This window comes from Orycteropus afer, unplaced genomic scaffold (assembly GCF_000298275.1).
Source record: "Orycteropus afer afer isolate SDZICR_OR568_19922 unplaced genomic scaffold, OryAfe1.0 scaffold00009, whole genome shotgun sequence".
Classification (NCBI taxonomy): Eukaryota; Metazoa; Chordata; class Mammalia; order Tubulidentata; family Orycteropodidae; genus Orycteropus; species Orycteropus afer.
This window is the reverse complement of record NW_006921596.1, coordinates 23,765,434-23,787,622: the sequence shown is the minus strand read 5'-3', so window position 1 is coordinate 23,787,622 and position 22,189 is coordinate 23,765,434. Positions and strand designations below refer to the sequence as shown.

General features: G+C 38.6%; 1 protein-coding gene across 1 annotated transcript in view; it reads left to right on the top strand.

Annotated features, from left to right (window-relative positions):
- The window catches only part of CDH8 (cadherin 8), a 460,658-nt gene that overhangs the window by 205,551 nt on the left and 232,918 nt on the right, over window positions 1–22,189 (top strand). The window contains exon 3 of the mRNA XM_007947691.2: window positions 4,483–4,602. Within this exon, the coding sequence (XP_007945882.2) occupies window positions 4,483–4,602 (120 nt within the window). The remainder of the gene's footprint in view (window positions 1–4,482; window positions 4,603–22,189) is intronic.

The following is a 22,189-nucleotide window of genomic DNA, read 5'->3' as shown; positions in this document are numbered from 1 at the left end:
AGGCCCTGAGGAGGTAGGGATGTTGAAGACAATGGTATGAAGTAGACAGAAGGGAGGAAAATGCGCTGACTGCCAGCACTTACTCTTCAGCTTTCTCCTTGTCCTTGAGCAGATGCTGGTCTATGCTCTGGTGTAACTAGAGACATAGAGAACCTACCAAAAAACAAACAAGAAAACAAACAAAAACCCTCCAGAAGGCCAGGCGAGGCATGCCCAGTGGTATCCCAGAACATTATTCCATAAAAGTAAAAAGTAATAGGATTAGCGTGACACATCTTAAACAACTGCGGCCCAATGCTTCAGCTTCTAGTAAGCGATAATTTAAACGTCAACAAGTTATGCAGGTCTTATGAAATGATTGCTCTGCCATTCAACAACCACCAAAAAAGGTTGTCATGGCAACACCTGTGCCCCATTACCTACCATATTGCAGAGTGCTAGGGGAATTAATAAGGAGGATGAGGGAAATTGGCTTGAGGGTTTAGTTTTATTAAAATAATGAAGTCAATAGCATCTTTGCTATGACCTGTTAGGCCTGTGGTCATTGCAATGTGTGAATGTTTAAGTAAGACATTTGCAGACGATAATGCCAGACACTCCGACTGTGAATTATACAGACATAACTTGCATCAGGGTATTCAGAAGGTCAATTCCAAAGTTTGAAGATAGTAGTAGGAGCCCGGCAATGGATGTCTCTCTGAATTCCAGTGATTGCCAAGGTTCTGCGCCTTTATCTTCCCACCTGCTGTTGAAGTCCTTATTCTCTGGAAATGGATTGCAAATGACGCTTTGCAAATGGACTCTGTGTTCTTCTCATCATAAGGGGTTTAGCTTTTCCAGTGTGCACGTTTCCACGCTGCACCAAACCTTTGTTTTCCTGCTCAGGATGTCAGCACCAGCATTTTTCTTTCTGAATAATGTGCAGAATTGGTGTGCTGACTTGCTCATAAAAAAGTATACCCTAGCTAACAGAACTGCACTACCCAAATCTCAACATCTTATTTTCCTGAAAGCCTTTCATCTTAATTTGTCAGCAAATTGGAACCTCTAGCCTGACAGTGTAAAATCTTTGATGGTTAATTTTGCTTGTAGTGTGTGCTGTCATTATTGGGGTGTGTGTGGGGAGAACATGTGGGCCCTCCTGCTAATGGGAGGGACCCTTCGGGTGTGGCAACAGGCAGAGGAAACTGAGAGCCCTCTGTTAATTAAAGTCCAAGCAGCACGTTGGTAAATTTCACTTAACCAGGAAATTAATGCAGAAAAATGGATTTGGGAAGAGTGGAATTCACCTTGGAATTGGCATGTACATACTTGATTTGATCCTAGCAGGCTGAATTGTGGTGACAGGGATCATTTTTGTTGACAACAGCTGGAAATACAACAGCTATATTATTATAATTAGAATCAGTATCAAGTTGGATCATAATAGGGGCTTTCTTGGAGAAATGGCACAGTGTCAAATTTCTAGTCACTAGCTAAATGAGTCTCTTGTATCCAAAACAAAGGGACAAAAAACAGTTCCAAATGAAAACACAAACAGAGAATCCTGGTGGTTATGTTTCCAGGGTATTACTCAGGATTCTATTTATCACACACCAACACTTGCTGCTTTGAAGAAACATTATCCTGCAAGGTTTTCACTTTTCAATTTGCCTCCGTGGTCTGCATTCTGCATGCATTTCCATGGAGAAGTGCAGACCACAGCTTGCCTGGAAATCTTTTCTGCTGCAAGATTAACCTCAAAGCATCCATTTTCTCCCCTATGGATAATCGCTTGATAAATGCATCCACAAAACCTCCACATGCATCTGTTCCAATGTACAGGTGCTGCAACAGTCTTGAATCACTATTAGGAGAAATATCATCCTTGACGGAAAGTAGTGCTGCCTTTTCATTTCCAGATGTCTAGAGGTGAAGGATGTGGATTTCCCGGGAAGCCAGATATTAGGCAGAAATATCCTGGATGAGGATGTGGGGAAAGGCTTATCTGGTCTATCACAGTCCCTGGCTCTGTAGCTCATCTTGACAGTAGTGGAATCTGTTGGGGCTGGGAGATAAGGTGTTCTTTCCACTGTCATCCATTTAAATAGTAAAGAGAATCTTGTCCTGACAAAGTGTCCAGTGCCTGACCTTATGCTTACTGGATCAAAAGATATTTTACTTACAGGCCCAGAAGAATATATATTTTCAATTTATTTTTTGTTGTGGTTGAGTATATATACAGCAGAACATACACCAATTCAACAGTTTCTGCAGGTGCAATTTAGTGACACTGATTACATTCTTCGAGTTGTGCAAACATTCATACCTTGTTTTCCAAATTGTTCCTTTCCATCTATAGACTCACTGCACCCTGAGTTTCTTGTCTATTCTTTTGAGTTACTGTTGTCAATTTTATACCACAATGGAAATTCAGGGAAGGTAGATTAGGTGGGAGAATGTGAGGTCGGGTGTGTGTGTATGTGTGTATGTTTATTTTCCATTGGTACAAAGGAAATGACTTTACAAAGGAAATCATTTGGGATCATCTCCTTTTGTTTATCTAAACCTGAGGAAGTATACTATTAAAATCATTATGCAGAATTACACCCAATTAAAAATTACAACATCCACCACAGCTTAAAAGTGTAGAGAAGACTTTTCTTATTCAGTCACAGACATGCACTCACAGAATGTACGTATACGTAACAGTGATAGTGCACAAAAATATCAGATGTGTCAATAACTCTTCTGCACTCTTTGCATAAATTACTATATTCAGCTACCTCAAGATTATAATTGGATAATTAGTATTGCCTCCTTTTTCACAGAGTAGGAAACTAAACCTTAATAACATTTTCTTACTTGCCCAAGATCACAGAACTAGTTAAAAACAGACCCGTGCTGGGGTGGAAAAGCTGTCCCCTGTCCTGTGGCTGTCCCCAGTCCAGCTCCCCTAGTGGGTCCTCGGAGGTCTTTGATGTGGCTACATCACGTCCCCTACATCCCATCCCCGATGCTCCTTCTGCACCATCTTGTCCATTTTACTTCCTCACAGATATTGATGAATGAATACTTCCCCAGTGGAAATTCCTCATGAAATCTCTGTGTCAGAGTCTGCTGCCCAGAAAATGGATGTGTGACAGCTACCTACCATCCCTCATTAATGCATTGGGTGATTCATTCATTTACCAATCAATTTAATTAGCAAAAAAGTGTACCGTTACTCTTAGGTGCTGCAAACTCACTGAATGAGGAAGTCATTGGCCCTATCTTCAGAGAATATGATTCTTTTTGCCATACCAGCCTTCTCCAATGTCTGTTCAGTTTCACGAATTCTCCGCATTTCCCCTGGCCTCTCATCCCACTTGAATTCTACTTCTGCTTTTTTCTTTTCAATTTTTTTTTTCTCTGCTCTTCTTTCCCTGGGTAAATCCTACCTCTCTTTAATAATTCTAGTCATACGTAACCTCCCTTAGGAAGCTATCCTTGAGCACCCTACCTGTGCTGCACTGAGTGACAGATCCATAATCAGTGCTGTTGCATTCAGCTGAATTTCTATGCAGCTCTGTGTATTCCCTCCCTTTCCCCCCTCACCACCAAACTGCAGGATTCTTGAAAGGATAGACTGTCTTAATACCTACTGCTGTCAGGTGAATTCTGACTCACAGCGAGTCTATAGGACGGTAGAATTGCCGTAGGATTTCCATAGAATTGCTATGCGATTTCCAAGGCTGTTAATGTTTAAAGAAGCAGACTGCCTCATCTTTCTCCTGCAAAGTGTCTACTGGACTTGAACTGCCAACCTTTGGGTTAGCTTTAACCACTGTGCACCAGGACTTCTTGTCTTAATACACGTACCTCATATTAGACAAGCTGCTTGTGTTCAGCATTTGAATGAAGGTGTAAGTGAATAATAGAAAATTAATCTGAAGAAGTGGTTTGGATTCTATTTATCCATAAGTCTTAATTACGTGAACATGCTGATGAATTGGGGTTTCCAATCTAATTGTATATTCTTATGAGTTAAGTATTATGGGACAAAATATTCTTTTGATGTTCCTGTATTACTTTCTTCAGCAGCTAAAACCTCCAGGTACATTCGGCTGACCCATTGCAAAACTTAAACACAACATGTCACATTATGTTATTAACCTTATGTTTCATGTTTCCTTTGATATGTTTCCTCTGCTCATTCCTGAGGCCCATATGAATCTAATAGATACCTTTCAAATGAAAACTACAAAGGAATATTAAATAATGCATATACTTAAATAGCTCTTTTTATATAGTACTACACAACCTAGACGTATCCTTTCCTATAAAAGAGTTGGATTTTGTTGAAGTTGTGACATATTTTAAAAGAAATTTCTTTGGCTTCTTATTCACATACATGGATTTATGTATGATGTGCTTGGCAAAATTTAGCTCTTGGCAAAGAATAGTGTGTTAATTATTATCTTCTTTTCTCTCTCGCTCTTTTTTTTTTTTTTTTTTAATTAGGTACGTCTGTCACTAATGTAACAGCTACAGATGCTGATGACCCAGTTTATGGAAACAGTGCAAAGTTGGTTTATAGTATCTTGGAAGGACAGCCTTATTTTTCCATTGAGCCTGAAACAGGTTAGTGGCCTAAATTTTGAATTCTGTTTACCATGTCTTTGCTTCAGGGGAACACTTTTCTTGGGATTTGAGGTATGAAGTGTTATAGCTAAGTGCTTTACTGCCTGGATCAAACAGATGTCAATGTGGTATACCTACGTAATGTGAGGAAGGAAGAAAAAACAAACTCATTGCCATCAAGTCAATTCCAACTCATAGCGACCCCTCCTTGGGTTTCCAAGGAGGTATCTGTGGAAGTAGATTGCCCAGTCTTCCTTCTGAGGAGTGGCTGGTGGGTTGAACCACCAACCTTCTGGTTAGTAGTCAGATGCCTTAAGGTACATGGAAACACAACACTTATCTCAGTACTGATTAAAACAATGTGCAGCCTTTTTGCAGAAGGTTGTTTGTTTAACAGGTGGTAGGACCGTTTTTTGTTTGTTTTTTAATCTTGGAATAAAAAATGTATTTATACATTAGATCTAGATTTAAGAAAAATGCAGTTAATTATTGGCTGTGTGATGCTAGGCAAGTGACTTTTATAAATCTGTGGAAGCTCAATTCCTTCCTGTGTTAAAATGGGTATAGTGCCTACCTCATAGTGTTACAATAAGGATGAAATGAAGCAAAACATATCAGACATACAGTGCATGTGGTAAGCATATGATGTGTGTTACTATTACTACATTTGCTATTAGATTACTCATTTTAACAAATGGGATGTTGGTTTTACCAATTACATCTATTATGAAGACATTATTGTTGCTAAAAATTAACCTATCCAATGACCTGAGGTCTGGTGTTACAGATTTTAGAAACCATGAGATAAGTTATTGATTTACTTATTAAAAAGAACAAACAAAAACAACAGCAACAACACCAACTTTTTTACTAATTTGGAAAATAACTTCATAAACAAATAAACAGAAAAAATAAAACACTGCTGTCAAGTTGGTCCCAACTTATAGTGGCCCCTCCTTGGGTTTCCAAGGCAATATCTCTACTGAAGTAGATTGCCAAGTCTTCCTTCTGAGGAGAGGCTGGTGGGTTTGAACCACCGGCCTTCTGGTTAACAGTCAAATGCCTTAGACCCTAGGCCACCAGAGCTCTCAAACAAAATAGTTTTGGTAAGTCTGTATTTATTGTTAAAATAAAACTATATATATAAATATATAGTTTTATATATTATAAATATATATATATATATATAAATATATATATATAGTTTTATTTTAACAATAAATACAGACATTAAAGCTATTTTACCAGATTCTTTAAAACCAGTAAACTTTTTTTGGAGGGGAGGGGAGGAGCAAAATTAAAATGATTACTAAGGACAATATTACTTGCATGTATTTTCTTTTGCTTCTGGTTTTTTTGATCTAGGAATTTCCAGGTAGAAAAGTTCAATATGCAGGCATGTAAGCACCAAGTGATACTGCCTCGGAAACCCAAGGAGGGGTCACTGTGAGTCGGGTCCGACTCGATGGCAAATAACAACAACAACAAGCACCAAGTATTGCTGATATTTATTGCTTCAGCTGATCCTTCTCCTAACACTATGAGGTTTTTAACATTATTGAGATAAGTTCCATGTCTTATGCTTAAGTCAATTATTAATTAAATTAAAAATTTAAGCCTTCTTTTACTTTATTTTAATTCAAAGAGTAAAATCCTCATGACTTAAGAAGTGAGAAAAAGTACAGTTATACATATATAGGTCATGACTTAAAATTGAATTTAGATTTAGAAACAGGAAAAAGCTCATAAAATGCATGATTATATATTCTTCCTCAGCCAGGGAGGAAGTCTGTCGTAAATGTCATTTTATCTTGGTCCTATTATGACCCTGAGGAAGAGGCAGAGCAGGTAATCAGCTGTAGGAGTTAAGGGAAAGAAAGGTTTTGCATTGTCCTGTTTCTTGGCCAATGTCTCAGTGGCAGACTTGGGAAACACACTGGGGCCTCAATTTCAAAGCCACTGACAAATTCCTTTGGACTATACTTTTTAAGATAATAATTACGGTACAGAGGCTCTCTACAAAGCCAACGTATATAAATTGGCTAGGTAGAGTTGAATTGTTTTCCCTTTTGCTCCTTGGCCATGGGTTCACACAGGTCCTTTTGTTCCCCATTACCAGTGTACTTACAGATACTATGCCAGGAAATATCCATTGAGCATTCATTGTGTCAAGTAGTAAGTTAAATACAGGGAGATAAATTTCCCAAGGCCTACCCTAAAGTGTCTCTACCCTAAAGTGTCTCATAGTCCTTTGTAAGAAACCATTTCTTTTGTTGTTGTAGTTTGTTGATGTTCAACATAAATACAAAGAAGTATGGTGATGCTGTTTAACTAATTTTTTATCTAAAGGATAAATTGCTGTGAGGTATAGACAATAAGGGAGCTCTGGTAGAGTAGAACCTAAGGCATTTGACTGCTAACCAGAAGACTGGCGGTTCAAACCCACCAGCAACTTCCTCAGGAGGAACACTGGGCCATCTACTTCCATAGAGATACTGTCTCGAAAACCGAAGGAGAGGTAGCTATGAGTCGGAATGGACTTCATGGCAGTGAGTTTAGGTAGATAATAAAACCTTCTAGTATGATGAAAATTCAAGTGATTTTAATCTTTACCCATATATATTGCTATTGCTTGGATCAGCTACATTTAAACATTTATATTTTTACTCTGAAGAATAAGTGACTATCTCAAAGCACATGTACCAGTTTTGAGTATTGTCAGTTGAGCTTTTTTATTTCCAATTTGACAGAAAAATTGTTTGAATTCTCTTTTAGAGAGTTGATTCAAATGGTATTGTGCATCATGTAGTGGACATAAATGACTCTTACAGAACACATGTAGTGGTTACTCGATGAATAGTGGTTGAAAGGATAAAGTTCAGGTTTTTTATTTAAATAAAATGGACATAATAGAGGTGGAAATGGGGGCTAAATGCAATCAATAAAGAGTCAGCCTAAGTTCTCAAATGAAATGTAAACATTGTGTGTGTGTGTGTATGTGTAAAAATACCTGCACCATTAAGCTCCATTGCGTTCAAATAAAAGCACAGACTATTAGTTGTTCTCACAATCTCTGAGACCTTTTTCCTCTTTCCTTTCAAATTTGGTTTGAAGTTGGTAGACATGTATGAGAGAGAGACAGAGAGACACACACTAATGGGGCTATTCAGAATGGGATGAAGAACACATTTTTTTTGTACTAGAACATGGAAGAAATGGATAAATAACATTTCCATTATTGTTGTTGTTATTATTATTTTGTAAGCATATGGAAAATAATTACCATTTTGTTGATCATAGGGTTGTGTATCAGTTGGGTCCTCTAGGAAACGGACATTGAGACAGATTTAGGGGTGCAGATACATTATTGGGGGTTCCTTGCTGTAAAAGATCAAAAGAAGAGGAAGCAGGATTGGACTGGAAGTCTTTCATACTCTGATGCAGATATGATATCCATACAAGGGAAGAGGGGAGGCAGAGGAATGAGCAATACAGATCTGACAGAGTCTTTTGGTCAAGCCCGTGTAGATCTCTGAGCAAGGATTTCCCTGAAGATGAATCCCACTGTGCCAAAGCAGAACTTTTACATATAAATGGCCAGGATCCAATACTCCATGGCATTCTCAGTTATTGGCTGGAACTTGTCTGGGACAAGTGTGGCCTCGGCTTGAAACCTGAAGGTGACCTTGAAGGTGCTTCAGCGGGAAGTTGTAAGCTCAACGTATCCCTTGGCAAGTTCTTTCTTGAAGGGAAACCCAGGCAGTGGGGCTCTATGGCTGCACAGCACTCAAAGCAGAGAGAAAATCGGCCTTATCAAATCAGTGAAAAATGATATTAAAACAACAGCATACATAATTAGCAAGGACTTGGTAAAACGTCAATAACTGAGTGTAGAAGGGGTAAAGGCCCCATTTAGTGGAAACAATTGAATGCTATGAATAAAAATGTTCATTTGACTCTGTTGTGATGCTAATTTAGACTGAACAATTCAAATTCTTGAATTTTTTTTTTTAAAGTTCCTGAAATGAACAGGGACTTGTTGCACAAGATGAAGAATATGCCTCTGTAGATTGCCTGACAGGATGGACCTCCACATGGTTGGTGTGTCATAACCCCCATGATTCAAGCCAGCATAATTGAATTAGCAAATGTTGGCTGACTAGTAGTAAGTGTCATTTCTAATGTAGAGTCATCCCTGGTTCCTTTTTACATTGGGATTGGGAACATACCAGCAAGGATCAGACCTGTAGCTACAATGATGAGTATTATGACAGCAGCTGTTTCCACAACAGACCATGGATCTCGACTACCTTCATGGTCAACATAAAGAAGAAGTTTTTCCAGTTATCACCAAGCTCAATATTTTGAATAAGGAAAAGGAACCATACCGTAGGAGCCATGAAATTCTTTATAGTTATCACCCACAACCCACCCCATCCCCAAAGAATGTTAAGAACAAACACTCTGGGCTTTTGAATAGTTAAGTTCTGCTTTGGCACAGTGGTTAAAGCATTTGACTGCTAACTGAAAGGTTGACGGTTCTAACTAACCAGCCAATCTGCAGAGGATGAGGCAGTCTGCTTCTGTAAAGGTTTACAGCGTCGGAAATCCTATGGGATGATTCTAACCTGTCCTGCAGGGTTGCTGTGAGTCCTAATTGACTCTAGGGCAGTGGGTTTTATGGCTTTCCCTTGATCGTTACACTCCCACTTGATGGAGTTATTTTTGGTCACCATAACACTCGTAATATCTCTCTACCTCAGGGAGAGCACCTTCTCTTGTTTTAGCATCAGCTTATGACTATAGAGCAATCTTCCCTTTGTTCTTTATTTTCTTCTTTAACTTAGTCTGTGATGATATTTTCTATTGATTTAAATTTTTAATGCTAGTTCCATACTAGAATGTGTGGTCCATGAGAGAAAGGCTTTATCTACTTCATTCATTTTGTATTCCTTTACCTAGCATCATGTTGGGTACCTAGTGGCCCATTAAAGGTATTTTAGATAGAAAGGAAGAAAAGAAGAAAGAAGAGAAAGTTAGATGAATAGAGGGCAGAAAGAAATAAGTGAATGTTCTGGTTACCTAGTGCCACTCTGACAGGAATATACCACAAATGGGATGGCTTAAACAAACAGGAGCTTATTCTCTTAGAGTTTGGAGGCTTTAAGTCTCAGTTCAAAGTGCCAGGCTCTAGCGGCTGGGTGAAAGCCCTTCGACCTTGGGCTTCAGTTCTGCCTCCTGCTCCTGGCCCACTGGTTGTTGTTGTTGTTGTTGTTGTTTGGCATCGAGTCGGCCCCTAGAGGCTTTTCTTCACTCAGACAGCTGCTGGATACTGAGGCTTACAAGCCCAAGATTGACAAGTAAAAAGGCACAGTCCTAATGTTACCAAACTACACGGCAGGCCATTAATTTAAGTCCATTGAGAGTCCCAAGGTTGGCAGAGCATGGCAAGCTGCTGACCAATGCCTTGGCTACATGCAGGGTTCAAGCTTACTATAAGCTAGAGACCATTCCCAAAGCTGTTTCTTATATATGGGAAGTAGACCACATACCCAAAGGCAGCTACTCAGCTGCTCATGATAGATTCCACCATGGAGTTGATTACCAGTCTCATCATGGGGAATACTACATCCAGCTGCCCAGCCACTCAACTGGCCTAGCCAAGTTGACACACATACATAACCACCACAGTGAAGGACCAAAAGCTTGCCACAAGTCATAGAGAAGGTGTGTGAAGGACCAGGTATAGAATGGAGCTTGGTTTCCAGATTGTATTTCTTTCATCTGCTTCTCTGGTGGGAAGAACACAATTTTTGACTCTCAGATGTGAATTGGTTTGGTTGAGATTCATTTAGGACAAACATTTGTGCCATTCCCAAGTCTCATACCGTGTTTTTAGTGTCTAGGCAACACAATAGGTGCTCTGGTGGTGTAGTGCCTGAGGCATTTGACTGCTAACTAGAAGGCTGGAGGTTCAAACCCACCAGCCTCTCCTCAGAAGGAAGGTTGGACAATCTACTTCGTAGTGATACTGCCTCGGAAACCAAAGGAGGGGTCGCTATGAGTCAGATCTGACTCCACAACAGTAAGTTTGGTTTTAGAGTTAGACAACATAATGCTATTCTTGTACTTGCAGAAATCAGTCTTGAGACTTTGTGCTAATCCCTGGTCCAGAGTTAGTTCTGGATCACATAGGGAGACAGAAAACGTCCTAGAATGCTACACATAAAATAATGGTTATTAATAATATCATTTTCTTTCAGAGGTACCATAATGGGGGGAAAAAAAAAGAAGGAAAGAATTGCTCTGTTTTTTCACTACTCTAGGGTTAACAGAGCACCAAGTCAAACTGTAAAAGGAAGAATTTCTAGCTCCATTTTTCAAATTAGGAAACTGTGTTTCAGAAAGAATAAGATGAAATGCCATCTCCAGTTATACATCAACTTCTCTGTCAGACTGTAACAACAGAAAGAATTAAAAACAAGAAGATTATAAATATCAGTCTCATTTATTGAACATTTATTATGTTTTTGGCATTTGCTAATTGAGTTTACATGCATCATCAAATTTAATTTGATTTATTCCACACAATACTTTAAGGTAGATACTAACTCGATGGCACCTTAACAACAACAACAATAATTAATGTCATCTCGATTTTTCTGATGAGAGAATAGAGGGTCAGATTTGATAAATTTCTTACACAAGATATTAGAAGCAGGATTCAGAGGAAGCCGGTCTGATTCCAAACTTCATTTTTTTTTAATACTCTTCTGTCTCCTTACGGTCTTTCCAAGTGACATAGTTCATGCCAAAAGCTGACACTGGTTTGGACAAGGGCCTTTGTACTTGGAAATAGGTCCATGTCCCCATTACATACAGACGTAGAAGGCAGAGTAGCATCAGAGACAAGATGAAATAGTAGTGATTGTAAAATAAATTAATATTTTTGTGATTAGCTTTTATTCTAGTACTTTGAAAGGCTGAAAATAGCTTATTTGCATTATAAAAACTTCTTTTTTTCTTGTTGTTGTCCCTCCCTTTGGCCACCCCCAGGACCATATATTTTCTTGTAACATTTTGGACATAGGGAGAAATGTGGCATTCATTTAAGCAACACTAATTTGAGGACAGCACTTAGAAAACAGTTGCAGTCCATCCTAAGTGATTGAAGATGGAAAGTCAAAATGAAATGCAAGGCATGTGAATAATGAATGTTTAATTATCAAAAGAAATCTGGGGAAAGTTGCAAGACAGTCTTAACTTGGCTCCAGGCAAGAAGGAGTATGAAAAATGACCTGCTTAAAAATAAACTAACTTAATTCATTGACCTTTTTTTGAAACTCAGACCATCTTTCTTCATTGGATACAAATAACATTTGTCTCAGTGGAACCTGTAAAAATGAGCTAAGGAAAAATAATCCTTGGGAAGAAAAAAAAACTGAGTAATGAATGGTTCTCATTTAGAAAAATCAAGATAATACATGGGGTCTTCATGGAATGCCTCATGGAACTGAGTCATTATTATGCCTTGTGACACAAAGTAATAAAAAAACAAACACTAGGTTTCTTTTAAATCAAGGTTGCAGAGATTGTTATTTCCACTGCCAAGGGGACTAGCCAATGAATTTGCCTAGTACAGACTTCCAAGAAGAAATACTCAGACAAAACCAGGCAGACCACCAATGCTGGGAAACACGTTGGTGGATGGGAATGCTTTCATTTTTCACTTTAGATGATATTCAGTGAACATGTATACTCTGATAAGTCTTGATGTCACTACTGGAAATGAGGCTGTGAATAAGAAATCCTCGCAATTATATACACACATGCAAGCATACTCACCCCCACATACACACACATGTACACAATGATAGTGTGATACCATGTACACATCCTAGGGTTCCTGATATATGGGGATGGAGAGGAGTGTCAGCTGAACAAGCATGCATGGAAAGAGAAGTGTAAGGAAGTCCTTCTAAGATTCAAAACCAGAGACTATGTCCTGAGTACTGGTGTCATTTTAACAAGTGAAGGGTGTGGGGTTGGAGGAACTCTGAAATAAGGCCTTTAAAGCACAAGGAAGTCAGAGGAGCATATGTGCTTAAAGGGTGGAGGGTGGGGGTGAAGTAAGAGTGATCTTGAAAATTAGAAAGCTCTTATTCCTCAATGGTATCAAAACATTTTTTTACTTTAAGTGATTTTTCTTTTTGAAAATAGACACGGGCTACAATTCAGAAATCTCATCTCTTCTACTAATTGTCTGTGTGGCTATGGGTGAGCCGCTTTACCTCTCTGGGTCTAAGTATTTCATTTTTAAAAATGCTGATGATAATTATGTTTTTCAATCATTCCATGAAAGTGAAAAAATACGTATCTACATTTTCCTTTTAATACCTATAAGTTATGGATATCTTAAATGGTCAATTTTGCTAGTGGTGTTTTTGTTTAATGCAAAAAAAAAAAAAGTGAATATTTTAAATATGTCTACTTGGGACAACTGAAAGCTTTTGTGCATTGATGGTAGGTTGAAACACATTCCAGTGATGTTAACCTCAAGGCATCCAGTTCTATTAAAATATTTGGATTTGGAGTTGAAAGGTTGACTGAGGAGGCAGATGTGCAGTAGAGAGGAGGGAAATTGATTTGACCAATTGCTGGGAGAGTTACATCATAGGTGGTGGTGCTGCCCAGTAGCTTAGATATCTCCACCCACCATACAACTGACTCTTTCTTTGGAATCACCAACCCCCTACCCCAAGTCAGGCCCTCCCATGAAGTGACCAGTGGTGGGGAAGGTGGCTGGGGTAGCTTCTTATGAAATGTGGAGGGTCTTCTAAGCTTTCTGCAGGAAGGACAGGAATAATCATTGGAGAAATTGGGCACATGGCCAATAGACAGCAAGATTCGAGAAGGCACCAAAGAGTGGCTGTCTCATTTGTGATGATGCGTTCCTCATGAACTACTTACTCCATTTACGTTTTCAGCACAGTAAAAAGCATAGCAGCCAGCAGAGAGAGACTCCTTGTACAACATAACAGACACAAGCACACACACGTTCAGAACAACTGAAGAACGGCAGTGTAGAAGTCTAAGCTTGTTTCTGGCCAAAAGGAGCTCATAGAGAGTGATGGTTGCCCATCTCATTTCTTTACATCTCAGGAGGAAGAACCAGAGTGGACACTAAATTAAATAAGACAGACACGAACTGTGCCACTTGCTTTTCACTTAGTCTCATTTAATCCCCTCACTATGTTAGGTAGTTACTTTCAAATCTCTTATTAAAGAGTATTATAAAGCTCCTTGAGGTTCAATGATATGGCCAAGGCTATACAGCTAATACATTCCTGGTACATAGAGCTTACAAATATTTGTTGAATGAATGCATGGATGGATGAATTCATGAGTAAATATGAGAGTCTCAACCATGATCTTACCATTATGTAAATTCACAACTCACTGCAGTGTTTCAGATAATTCCAAAGTAAAAAATGGTGATGATGATAGTAACAATAAAATATAATTTTAAATTTATAATTGCTTGTTTGGAATTGATAGATTGTTCTAACAAATCGCATCCCCTCACAGTTTTTCTGATGACTAAATCCTCCCATCCCAGTAAGTGTGACAGCTGGTTGCTTGCACACGCAGTGTTAGCAATTATTAATTTCACTGCTTGATATCCTCGGGGAGGGGGTAACGTATGTTGAATAAATGTGGGCAGAATAATCGTTTTATGATTATTAAAAATGGCCTCCAAGCAAGCACATAGAACAGGCAAATAAGGCTGAAAATAGTATGACTGTCACATTACCTGCGTCTTATCTTTGAACAAAACTTTCTTAACCCAAGGGAGCTGTCCAGTGCTGACAAAAGCTAGAGTCAAGGACATGTATGGTTTCGTGATATTCTTGAAGAAACGGGAGTATTGGGAATAAACTGTGAACAGAATGACTATGGACCACACAGGCATCTCAAAATGTAATACTTGCTGTCATATTGGGGTGCTTTGGGAATGGATTATGTGGAAGCAATAGCAAAAATCTGATTGTCCGATAATGCCCATCCAACCCAATGAGCCAATGAGCTCAGATCAGGGGTTTTCCCCACTTTGCAGTGCAGTTTTCTACTTTCTGTAGAAGTAAGTCGTAATTTCTATTTCTACAGATGTTCTTTTTTCTCCTTTGAAATCTGGCTCTGAATTTCATTTGGACAAGTTCAAAATGGCCCAGTCATGAAGGTCAATGTTTTGTCTTTAGGGACTTTATCAAAAAGCATGGCTTATCTTAGAGTATCAAAGGTTAGCCAATATTTACAGGGATAAACTTGTGCTAACCCTTTATATACATCTCAAAATGCCCCGTACCATATATACTTTTGTGTTCATTTTTAAATGTAGCAGGTTCTCTTGGTGTAGTCCCTTGTCCCTCTCTACCCACATGGCCTAACTCTGCATTCCCAGCATTCAAAACTATATTAAACAATCACCTGTACCCAACACTTATGGTTACATTTTGTGGCAAAGTTGATCTGAGATAAAGTCCCCCAGGGGTAGGATTTATTTAACATTCTTCTGTGAAAAACAAAATAATAAATCATAAAATGCAGTAGTAAGAGACAAAGATAAAAATACATGCATTATTATTGGCAGCTCAGAGAGGGCCAGTTACCACTGTAAATCATTCTCCTGTAAGCCAAAGGTTTTCTGAAAAGTAGGTTCTGATTCATGAATAAGAGTCCACTAAGGGGCTAGATGTAGAAGGAGTATACAATTACTTAGAGACATTTCTGTTAAATCATTCCCTCTGGACTAAAAACTGAGATATCATAATCTCTCTTTCCTTTTAAAAAAATTACTAAAAAGCAAAAATAAATAAATAAATAAATAAAAGTAAAACCTTTGTGCCATGTGGACAGGACTCCTACCTAGTTTTCCTTACCGTGTACCCTACCTAGTACCTAGCATTGTGCTCACCACATGATGATGATGATGTTGTTATGTGCTGTGGAGTCGGGCCCGCCTCATAGCGACCCCTCCTTGGGTTTCTGAGGCGATATCACTACAAAAGTAGATTGCCCAGCCTTCCTTCCAAGGAGTGGGTGGTGGGTTTGGCTACCAGAATAAATGTGTTTAATAAGGAATGGATATGATTCAAAAAAGGCTTCATCAGCAGTACTGGGACATCATGAATTTCAGATTCCAGGGAATTCTGGTTTCAAAAATAAATGCTTCCTGAGAGCTAAAAAGGTGGCTTTGCACTCTGGCCATAGTCAGTGTATATTTGCATTTGATTAATTTGAAATAGTAGCTTTGACATAGCTGCCACTCGACCAGGGCCATAGGACCACATAGGAATAGCCCCCAAGACCATCCTCTCCAGGCGGTTGTGTCTGTCCTTCCAGAGGCAGTGACTTCTTCTCCACAGCAGTGCCACGTGTCTCTGGTCATCCCAGTCAATTATATTCTGTTGAGAAAATCAAGAGGAAGGAATCTACCATTTATTGATGATCCATTCTTTGGTATTTGTTACAGTTTTATCAGTAATTCTATAATGTGGACACTGTATCCTCACTTTATTTATAAGGAAATAAACACACATATTAACTTCTCAAAGCTACCCAGTAAGAAAAGCCAGAGGGAGGCTTCTTGACCACCATCTGTCAGTGAAACTGGACTGCATTAGGTTCCGTGTGTGCTAATAGATAGGGTTTGGGAAAGATAAACAAACTGGAAAAGAAAGAAGAACAAGGTCAGTTCATCTAGAAATGAGAGAAGAGGAAAGAGAGAAGGGCTCTAAACATGTTAATGGCCTTGTTTAAGATTAGTCATTTTAACTTTATTAAATAGGTGATTGTTGGGCCATTATACTATCAAGACAAAGTTATGGGTACAGCCCCGACTTCATGGAACTTACAGAACAACTGAAGTGATAGAGTAATTAATCATTGCATCCATTAGATATTGCCTTGTTGGTTGTCTAAAGTGCTATGAAGGGAACATGCAAAGGTCTCAGTTAGTTGCTTTATTATTGTTATTATTATTACTATATTTAAAAGATAGAATTGGATCTCATGAAAGAGGAAAAAATAAGAGAACGTTCTGGAATAATTGGTTTAGATAATTTTAGATATGGATGATTGAGGAATTTTAGAGTAACATATGAAGAAGAATCATTGTCAAGGAAATCGGTCCAATCTTCAAAAACCTGTGAGACTTTCACTTGCAGTGAAACCCTGATTTAGAAGAAATATTTTTAGTAGAAATGCAGGTCTGAAGATGCATATATATATTTTTATATATTTTCCTTACAGTTGGAAAATGATGTGGTTACATAATAGGTAAAATAATGGGTATCTCTACAAATACCAATTTAACAAAAATATGTAGCTTCCAATGGATTTTTAAACGTGAAATATCTGGTGGTGTGCTGAGCACAGTGGAAAAGATACAGTCTGTGAGTTCTTATCAGCAGGGATTAGGAGCATGTGGCTGTATAAATAAAACAAGGGGAAAAAAGTTGAAAACAATGATTTAAGGATTATGCTAGAGTTGCTTTTCAATTTGTGATTATGTGTAGATTTGACGCAAAATCTTCAATGTGATTGTTTTATTTTGAACTGAGCTGTTTTATGTGACCACAAGGTCCAGATTTGTGGACGTCAGTAAATTAGTTGTTCTAGTTCATAAGGCTAACAGAGTTGAACTAGCTGGTAAATGCAAGTATAACCATAATTGGGGAGTTTTTGTTTTATATCTGGAGAGTTTCTTTAAAAGTAGTTTCCTTGTGTAGTAAAGTTTTATTGTGTGTGACAGAGTATTACTGGAGCTTTCCATTCCATTCCATTAACTTTAATATTGTTGCTGTGGTATTATCTATCTTATAAGCCACCTTTGTGCTCTGACACCTGTGGGTTTCTGAAAGATAGGAGCAGAGATTGTCAAATTCTGCTATTTAACAACAAATGCAATTGTGAGCTATAAGTGAAAATAATGTATTTTATTCAATGAAAGAAACTGCAAATTTTATTTCCTTGTTCTCATTCTCAACAGAATGTAAATTAGCCACCCTAGACACAAAGAGTAATGATAGAAAACACTTAACCACATACCAGGCCTTGGACAATGAAGCTGGGAAATTATTTAATAATTGAAAAAGTAGACATTGAACCTAACCAGCCCTCAGTTCTTCCTTTGTAGAACAGAGTCAAAGAAAGAAGCAGCTCTGTTTAGGTAACGGAACGTGGATTCTTAATGACTGAGATTGAGAAAATGTCTTAAACATTACTGGTTGTGTGCTTTTCCTCAACATGCATGTATGCAGTGCTGTAGTTATTCTACAATAGATAGATAGATGCCTTCCAGTTGACTTCAACTCATGAGGACCAAATGGACAATAGAACATTGTCCTTTCCTGCATCGTCCACATAATGGCTGGTATGTTCAAGTCCATTGCTGCACCTCTTGTGGCATTCCATCTCAGTGAAACTCTCCCTCACTCTTGTTGCCCTCTAATTCACTAAGCATGATGTCCTCCTCCAGCAATCAATTCTTTCTGATGATGTTGCCAAAGTTGGACAATGTTCTTTTGTGATCCATTAAGTCTTGATTGACTCATTCTCAGAAGATGTTCACCAGGCATTTCTTCCTAGCCTAGTTTAGTGTGAAAGCTCTGCTGAAACCAGTCCACCATGGATGACTTTGTGGCACTTTAGCATAGCTCCCAGCATCATGACAACCTACAGGCCATTGAAATATGACAAACAGGCAGTGGTATTCTGTAATAATAGTTTGAAGTAAGACCACCCCTTCTGCTCCTTCACTCCATTTTCTATCCACCAAAGGTAAAAAAAATTACATTTTTGTCACAATGGAATTCATTCTGAGATGACATCACTTTCTCTCCCATTTGAAAATAGAACTGGGGGAAAAACATATTAAAAATTATATTTGTCTTATTTACATTTCATATGAACCCTAAAGTAACATGCTTCATCCACTCTGGAAAATAGTTATTGAAGGCTGTCATCTAAGTAACTGAAAAACAGGCTGAAAGGAAAGAAAAGACCAAAAAAAAAAAAAACTTTGTGCTACATAAAATGTAATTTTAAACAAAGCTAATCCTCTGAGTGGTCACTGTGATTTAGAATGCAGGAGGATTCAAAGTGATGAGAACATGATTTAGAATTCCAGGAGAAACAACATGGTGTGATGTCCTTAGCATGGGCTTTGAAGTCAAAGTTTAACATCTGCTGTCTTCAACTTCCCTAGTTGCATGACTTTGACAAAAAGATTTCATATTCCTGAAACCCTATTTCTTTATATTTTAGACTGAATTATCATAGTGACTTTCCAGAGCTCATAATAGGTATAAATGGAAATATATCAGATTTTCTAGGTCTTTCCTCCTAGCCTTTCTTAGTCTAGAATCTGCACTGAAACCTGTTCAGTATGTCAGCACACTCAAATCTCCACTGACTGATGAGTGGTGGATGGGCTTGAGGTGCCTAAGAAAAAAAGCCTGGTGAGCTACTTTCAAAAATTGGCTCTTAAATCCCTGTGGGTCACAATGGTCCAATCCCATTGTACACAGGCTCACTGTGAAGCAAGGCTAACTTGCTGGCAGCTAAGAACAACAACAGCAGCAGCAACACTATCATACTTAGATTGCCCAATGCATATTTTCTACCCAACCACAGGAATTCTCTCCCCCTTCCAAAATCAGAATTTTCTTTTCAATCAGCCGTCACTCATTGGATCTGCATCTCTCAAAACTGGGCCACACCAGAACTGAAAAGTGTTGATAGCATAGACCATTGACTTGAAAATGAATTTGAGTAGAAAGTAGATAATTGTTCACATTTAATGCACCAAACAAAAATCACTCTTATTATCTTGGTGGAGTATAGCCATAGAGCTCAGGAACGGTTGGCCCAGAGCAATGTGTCAGACCTAAGAGCAAGCCAAGTGGGAAGTGGAATTTCAAAGACACCACCTTCCCTCTCACCTCCTGACCTCTGTTTTTCTGCAGCACTACTGGTGAATGTTGTATGGACAAAGTACTGTATTCCTTTTTGCCGATAGCCACCATCTGTCTCTGACTCAGTTTGCCTCATTTTTACATAAAACCTTTTCAAAAAATTGTCAAAGTGCTGAGTTTTTACATGTGCAAATGTGTTTCGAAAAGAGAGAATATCTATACCAGTAATTCAATACAAAGTATTCAGAATGTTTCGCAACCATAAATTAATTGTGCTACACATCTCGCTGTTAAGGAGGACAGTACTGCTCTGACCTCTTTGCATTCTGTGGTCAAAGATTTCTCTCTCAGAGGTGGAGAGGTGGAGGAAGGTCAGGTCTAAACTCCCATGCATCTTCAGAAGAGGTCTACACATAGTCATTATTTGTGTTTGTTTTATTTAGAGGGACCCTGGAGCACAATGGTTGAATGCTCAGCTACTTAATGCAAAGGTCGGTGGTTCAAACCTGCCAGTGGCTCCATCCTATAAAGATGATAACCTGTGAAACCCTATGGGGCAGTTCTGCTGTGCCACTGGAGGGTTGCTGTGAGTTAGAAGCTTATGCTGTCATGCTATCTCCAGCATCATTTCTATCATCCAGACCATATTTTCCAACTACTTATCCTTTTTTCTTTGTAACTTTTACATTCCACTCACTAGTAATTACCAAAACGTCCCGATCACATGTTTGATCAATTTTAGGCTGCAGAAGTTGGTAACATTTGTCAGTCTCTTCACCTTTGGCATTAGTGGTTGGTGCTTAAAGATGTCAAGCCTTTGAGGACAAAAGTGCTTTTGATCCAAGTCATGATATTTTCCATCACTTCCTATGCATGTGAAAGCTAGGCCATAAATAAGGAAAACTGAAGCAGAATTGATGCATTTGAATTGGTGAACAAATTGAAGATACCATGGACTGCTAGAAGAAGAGACAGATCTGTCTTGGAAGAAGTACAGCCAGACTGCTCCTTAGAAGCAAGGACGGCTCGTTTCACATACATTGCACATGTTATCAGGAGGGACCAGTCCCTGGAGAATACAGTGCTTGGTAAAATAGAGAAGAAGCCCCTCAACAGGATGGACTGACACAGTGGCTGCAACGGTGGGCTCAAACAGAGCAATGGCTGTGAGGACGGCGTAGCAGTGGGCAGTGTTTCGTTCTGTTGTGTAGGGGGTCATTGTGAGTCAGAATGGACTCTACAGCAACTAACAACAACAACACAAGTCAGAATCTACTTGATGGCAAGCAACAACATTTTTAAAAAAGAATTTATATAAGGTCACAGATGAAAAATCTTATTCATTGAAAAAAATAATAATGGTTTTTGCAAGAGTACTCTTGTCCAACACTCTTCTGAGGAACGCTCTAGAGACTGGAAAAATGTCCTTTTTTTTTTTTTTTTAATGTAATTTGTTTATTGTATTTCTTTTCCCACAAGAATGCTTGTGGGTAGGGACTCTGATAGTTGATGATGTATGCTAGGAAGTAAAACAAGTCTGAATAAAGGGGAAGAGGAGTGTCAGTGGAGAGTGGTGCATATTTTATGAAGGATGGTCAGGGAAGCTTCTCTTCTCCTTTGAGAGGAGATATGATGATGCTGTGTTTACAAATGAGGAAGAAAGAGGATCAAAGGGACAGAGTGGCTTGCTTTTGGTCACACAGCCTGTGATGTGTATGTGGAATGTAACAGAGAGTGGGATTCTGAGTTCAGCTCTCTCCTTTTACAACATTTATATCATGTGATGATGGATGTCACTGCTGTCAGGCCATGTAAATATAAGTGTTTGGGGATCAAACAAGGAAGCAGGCATACTTCTTTTGGAGTAGAAAAGACTGGGGAAGAAGTAATTTTAGAGAAAGAGTGTCTTTAAAGTATCAGAGAACAAATTTTGGGAGAGAGTGGCAGAGCAAGTAGATACTAAAATGAAAACAAAAGAACATATAGAAACACATTTTGTGCAATAAGCATTATAATTAAAAAAAAAAAAAAAAAAAAACTCACTGCCATCATGTCAGATCCAACCCATAGTGACCTCTCCTTGGGTTCCTGAGACAGTATCACTACCAAAGTAGATTGCCCAACCTTCCTTCCAAAGAGTGGCTGGTGGTTTTGGACCACCAGCCTTCTGGTTAGCAGTCAGATGCCTTAGGCACTATTCTACAAGTTTCTCAGAAATCAATTCCTTGAATTCTTTATATAGTCAGTAGCACAAAAACAGAGAAACACTGGTTTCTGTAATTACCATGAGCAACTAAGAGTTTCAAAGGACCAACCTTCCACCTATTATGGGTATCTCTGCTTCAGTGAATCTCACCCTGTACCCCCTCCCCCAGCCAAGTGCAGGGCATGGCAAATAGGAAGTAATCACTGAATGTCTATTATTGTTGGATTACCCAGTATGCAAGGTAAGCATGGGCTTACTTGTGTTTATTTACTAATCTGCAATGAACAATTTCAAGTTTGTTACCACATCAAAGATTCTGCTTTTAGGTATTTATGCTAGCATAAATATTCTAAGTATTTATTTATTCTAAATAACAACAACAACAAATATTTATGCCATATAT